The 6,027-nt window shown below is 49.6% G+C and overlaps 1 protein-coding gene across 2 annotated transcripts; it reads left to right on the top strand.

Annotated features, from left to right (window-relative positions):
- Positions 1–1,878: 1,878 nt before the first annotated feature.
- Positions 1,879–6,025, top strand: LOC131880111 (serine/arginine-rich splicing factor 5-like; the record flags this gene model as incomplete). Of its 2 annotated transcripts, none has more annotated exon segments than XM_059226625.1 (6): positions 1,879–2,080; positions 2,878–3,080; positions 3,146–3,404; positions 5,314–5,612; positions 5,688–5,792; positions 5,861–6,025. In XM_059226625.1, coding segments are annotated over 5 exon segments (1,014 nt in total). In that variant the 5' UTR covers positions 1,879–2,080; positions 2,878–2,886.
- Between the last annotated feature and the right edge of the window lie 2 nt (positions 6,026–6,027).

A 6,027-nucleotide genomic window follows, 5' to 3' on the forward strand; every position in this document is an offset into this window, starting at 1 on the left:
AATCTTGGCCATTCCTACCAGAAACTAACTTTGTATCGTCAGCATAAAAAGAGAGACTGGCAGTAATACTAAGTTTTTGAAGCTATGCAACGAATATTGTAAAAAGGAGGGGCCCTAAGATGGAGCCCTGGGGAACACCTGACTTGACATCATGTATGTCACTAAGGGATCCCTCAACCTTAACTAATTGTTTGCCTACATTTATTGTTTAAAGGGAAAACAATTATATTTACAATCATTCACTTGTCAAAAGTCAAATTCATTCTCTTCCGCTTACTCTTGCTGCCTGATTTTAACAAGGAATTCTTTGTTGAACAACTTATGCCTGGTCCATTCTAACATCATAAATATGCCACCCACTCTTCCAAGAGCCCTTGCAAATCCTAAAAGAGTAAAATTATTAACACTTGGGACATCCAAATACGAATAACCAGAGCTAGAGAGCTTTCACTTGTCTACTTGTAGCATACCAGCGACTTTTCATCAACATCTTCTCCCCTCAATTAATGCTAAAAAAGGTACTGGTGAGCTTAGCAAAAGTGATATTCCTTCGTCGGTCACCAAAACTTGGGAAACTCTGCTTTTCGTTATACCATGTTATTGGAAATGATGATCACTAAGGACGTCATGTTACCAATCCTAGAGTATGCAACTTGCGATACGACATATTTTTCACATTCCACAATTCTTTGGAATTTCACCCCTAGACGGTACTTGAGGAGCGCTGAATTCTTCATTTAAAATCTGTTGATAAAGGCCGGCATTTTGGAGCACATTCTCTTGTTTCGATTTTTGTTTGTCCGAACTGAGACGAAGCTGACTGAAAAGGACTACTACAAGCCCCATTGCCTCAAGAATAGGTACGTACGTGGACAAACAAACGTAGAAACAAGAGAATATACCGAATATACGCTCCAAGATGCCAGACTTTATCAAGAGATTATTTAATGAACAATTTATGGCCCAAGTACTGCGACGCATTGATTAATCCGTCAGCTACTTTGGGAGACGTTTCAAATTCTCTATGGGTAAAATTCCGAGCAATAATGGCATAAAAGTCATCATTTTACCGGAGGCGTATACTGAATCATTGACAACGGGTTAACACTGGTAATCATCGTTGCCAACGAAATACTACTAGGAAAAGAAAGCACAGTTTCGCAAGTTTTTGGTGACTAACCTTAAACAGCATTACTTTTGCTAAACTTGGCGTTGGCTTTTTTAGCACAATTTAATGAAAAAATATGATGATGAAAAGTCGCTGGTTGGCTACATGTATACCATGCATAGCCCTTGGTTTATCACTATTTGGATGTATGAAGTTTTTGCAATTTCAATCTCATAGGGTTTGAACTTCAGGTCTCTCAGAAGAGTGGGTGGTGTATTTATTACGTTAACATGGATCAGCCGTAAGTTGTTCATTTAAAATACCTGGTTAAAAGAGCCTTATTCCTGTATTTCTCCCGCGGTTTGTCCGCCCCGAGAGCAGGCAGAGGCCAATGAAAAGGATAAATTCAATGATTATAACAAGGATTTACTACGACGTGATCCATCTGCCCGGGCTGGCCGATGGCCAAGCAGTCCGGCCCAACTTGATCCCTACTGGTTGGGCAAGGTCAGACCATGCTCCTAGACCTCAGCCCCAGAGTAATCCCACCAGGATCCAAGTCGGCAATATGGTGGGTGGGAAAATTCCGAGGACTGGCTGAGCCTAGAGGGCTTTCTCCAGACTCCCTGGGCTGGGTCGCCCTGAGCTGTCTTTCCGCCATTTCTAGCTCTGAGGCCAGCGGGCAGTCCACGTCGTCCACTGTCCAGCCAAGCCAGCCAAGCCAGTCAAGCCAGTCAAGCCCTCTAGTTGGTGGGTTTCGTGGGTTTGGTGTGTTCTACGTCGGCCAAGTGTGTGTTACAGATTACGTTCAGAGTTACGTACGTGTGGTGTGTGCCTTATAGCAGAGACGTGGACGGCCAGCACCCGCATCCATCCATCCATCCACCCATCCAGCCATTGTTGTCTGGGCCGCAGTGGGCGTGGTAGCTCTGTCAGGGCGCCTGGCACCCCCATCCTCGCCACAAGTATCAGGTGAGATGACACGGGCTCGTTTGGGGTCGGTCCCTAGGATACACCTCAACCGTAGGAGGTCATCTGAAATATGTAAACGTCTCCGTGGCCAATTATTGACTGCGGGCCCAAAAATGCACGTTCTTCTTCACCGATTAGTGGGCGGTGCTCATTTTTGGATGGGTGGCCCAATGTTCAATGATTGAGATGGAGACTTTAAGGGTGATTATTCATATCGTGTGAGGTTAAGTATAATAAAAAGTAGTACCGCCAAGTCATCGATGGAGGATAATGTTTAAACGGAAAACCTGATGACCTAGGGGATCGGATGACTTGGTGGGATTGAAAGTTCGAGCCTTGATTTTGGGCCCCTCCCCCCGGCCGTGAATGGGTCCCACCCCATTCTGGCCCGATTGAGAGTTGACGTGTCGGCTTTGGGCTAAGGCGTGGGATTTTTTAAAGGCCTCATCAATCCGATTCGAGGCAGGCCCGGTCCCAGCGTCAACCTGAGGCCTGACCTGAAACGGCGGCCATCAGCCTGGTCCGGGCATCAGGCCCAAAGGTTAGACCAGGTGCATCCTCCCCTCAAAGTAGAGTGGAGTGGGCCTTGGTAGCCCCCACCAGACCTCCACCAGAGGCTAATTGAATTGAGAAAGCGCCCGGCTCACTGGGTTCCACAGGCCCAGGGTGCTTGGTGCTCCCTGGTCAATGAGCTGGCCTGGTCCGGCCTTTGTGGCGCTGATGTGGCCCCATGCCAGGCCAGTCCACGGGGCGGGCTCGTCTTGGCCATCCCCTCTAAGACGTGGCTTATTTTGCAGACCACCATCATGTCCACCCGTGTCTATGTAGGGGGTTTGAGCCATCGAGCCCGGGAACGGGATGTGGAGAAGTTCTTCCGCAAATACGGCCGCATCAAGGAGATCTCACTCAAGAACGGCTACTGCTTTGTCGAATTCGAAGACTATCGGGACGCTGACGATGCCGTGTACGAATGCAATGGCAAGGATGTCCTGGGCGAGAGGTAAGTCTGAATCTTGGACGAGTTACCCACTAACCCCTCGCTCTGAACGAGATCCCGCTGTTTAGGGTAAATGTGGAGATTGCCCGGGGCACGCCTCATGGCCGGGACCGCGAACGTTGGGGTACGAGTGACCGAGGAGGCGGCGGAGATCGGGGCGGAAGTCGCCGCGATCGATCACCCCGCGGGGGCGGAGGTGGCGGTCGCGATCGCCGCGAAAGTCGCGACTCCCGCGGTCGCCCCGTTTGGTTGGAGAAGTACGGTCCGCCGACCAGGACCGACCATAAGGTCATTGTGGAGAATTTGTCGAGCCGTGTGAGCTGGCAGGTAAGTGTGGGCGGGGTTCGGGTCGGACCATTGACTTCTTTTCTTGCCTTTCCTGCAAATTTGGCCAGTGTGGGACCAGTTTGTTTGTGCGTGTCCGGTTTTGGGGCTCGGCCATTGAATATAGCGTCGAAATCAAGCTACAGCCCTTGCACAAGTTGAGAGAGATTGCTGCTTTCGTACCTTTCACGTGTCATTTTAGCGTGACATTGAAATATCTCGTCTCTCTTTCTTTCTTTTTTTTCTTCCCAATTTATTCACACTTGCCTCTTGAACTCTTCACTCACTTCTAAACGCGAGATCCGATCTTCCGATCTGTGCCCCCGTGACGAATTGGAGCCATTTTGAGCCGCGAAATCATGCCTTCCCTAGGTTGTCCCCAAGTCATTTCGCTATCATTGTTCTCCCCCCTCTTTCGATCAATCCCCCCCCCCTAACCCTAAGCTAGAATGTGTATCATTGTGATGTCATCCGGAATTAAAGCCTTGTTTTGTAACTTGCTCTTTGCCAGAACCAAATCATGACCGAGGGGTGTGATGACAAAATGCCATTTGCCACCACTTGTGTTCTGTCACTCTGATCGAGTTGAGGTCGGGTTCAGCCGCACAGCAGCCGCCCTTGTCAATCATGATGCCAGACTGACAGAGCGAGACAGACAGACAGACAAGTGAGCGAGCGAGCAAACAAAGCGATGCAAAATGAAGCTGCCGCAAGTTCCACAATGAGCGAGCGAGGGAGGGAGAGATAGATCCGTACACGCAATTCTCACGATGACGCCATGATCGATCGCAAAGACCGGCCAAGGCTTCAAAATGAGGCAATCCATTCGTTCCTTACAAGGGGCTCCTTCCTAGACGAGAGATCCCACCCCCTGTTGTTCAATTCACTTATCCCTGGTCCTCCGTGTGCGTTGCTGTCCCTGACCAAGAGAGAACGAGTGAGTGAGAGATCATGCTTCTCTTTTTGATGGCCACTCACTCCCCGCCAAGTGCGAACTTGGCCCATCGATCCCACTCTCTATCTCCATGGCTTCGATGCGGGTGGAGGGTTTCCTCACCTGTTCCCTTCTCCCAATGGGCCTGGGCCCAAAGCCCCACCATCCAGCGAAAGATTGGGCGTGCTCTCTTGGGAAGCACATCGTGTTGCCGTGTTGCCGTCCATACGATGGGACTGTGGATTTCGGGCCGTCAACCTTTTTCTTTATCCCTCTGACCTGGCCTTTCCATTTCCTGACCCTCAAAAGACCAATCCTGGTCTCTTCGAGCAGCCTTGATGATACGCAATGTTCCCGATGCCGATGCTTCAGTGAGCTCTTGGCCCATTTCAAACGACCCACATCTTAGTCCCAAGCACTTTGAAGGCAAAAAAGAAACGACCGACAATACCATGTGTACGATTTCACAATATCTTCTTCATCGGCAATTGTCGATGTTTAGCTCACATTGCTTCTTCACGCTAACCCGAAAAGCCAAAGAGAAAAAAGGTAAATGAGGTCACTCGTCATTTTGAAACAATTGTCACTGTTTCTGCCGCTCAGTCCTTTCCATATCTTTCCGAGTACGTTTAGTTTGTAGCATGTAAAAAAAAAAAACACTTGTGTCCAATTGACTGTACAGCCATTCATCATGTTCCAATCAAGCAGAGTCCAGAGGGCCCGGTGGCACTTGGCGAAAAGATGATGACCGCCCCAAATCCAGAGGGCAAGAAGCCCCTGGGCCCCATTGATACAAGCAAGAAGCCCACGAAGACTATTGACTACACCCGGAGCAATCAACTGTTTTGGCGTTTGTTTGGATTTGATTTGTGCTTTCGAAGTAATTGCAGACACTTATTAGTTCCTCCTCCCCCCGTAAAGCTTACCTCTGCCTGCTTCTCGATCTCTCATGCGTTTGTTCTTCCGCCCAATTTTAAGGACCTCAAGGACTACATGCGCCAAGCTGGAGAGGTCACTTACGCCGATGCCCACAAGAACCGCCGCAATGAGGGTTGTGTGGAGTTTGCCAACTTCGATGACATGAAAACCGCCGTTGAGAAACTGGACGGAACCGAGCTGAATGGACGCAAGATCAAGTTAATCGAAGCCTCGCGTCGACGCCGCTCTCGATCAGATAGTAGGAGTCGGTCCCGATCCAGAAGCCGCTCTCGCAGTAGATCTCCCCGACGCTCCAGGACAAAATCTCGATCCAAGTCCAAATCTAGATCCCGCTCCAGGTAAGGTGGTTGACCGACTTGCCGACTGACTCAACTCATGGTGAGGTTCGTTTTCGCGATTTCATTCAGATCCAGATCCGGTGAAGGAGTCAAGGCGAAATCAGCTTCTCGATCCCGCTCGCGATCTCGATCCAAGGAACTGGTCGAAGAGAAGCGCGACAACGGAAAGAAGGAATCAAGGTAAGTCTCTGAGTGAGTGACCATCCGGGGATTAGGAAACTTTAGACTGATGTGAATCACCATTGTAGAGAGCGATCGGCCTCCCGCGAGAAATCCTGCAGTCGTAGCAGAAGTCGCTCTCGATCACCGGCTGAGAATGGTCGCAACTACGACGAGAAAGAAGACGACGACAGAGCGGATTCGCGCACCGAAGACAGGGAAAATGGAGATCGCGAAGATGATTAGATGAACGGGG

Source organism: Tigriopus californicus, chromosome 5 (assembly GCF_007210705.1).
Source record: "Tigriopus californicus strain San Diego chromosome 5, Tcal_SD_v2.1, whole genome shotgun sequence".
In the NCBI taxonomy this organism is placed as follows: Eukaryota; Metazoa; Arthropoda; class Copepoda; order Harpacticoida; family Harpacticidae; genus Tigriopus; species Tigriopus californicus.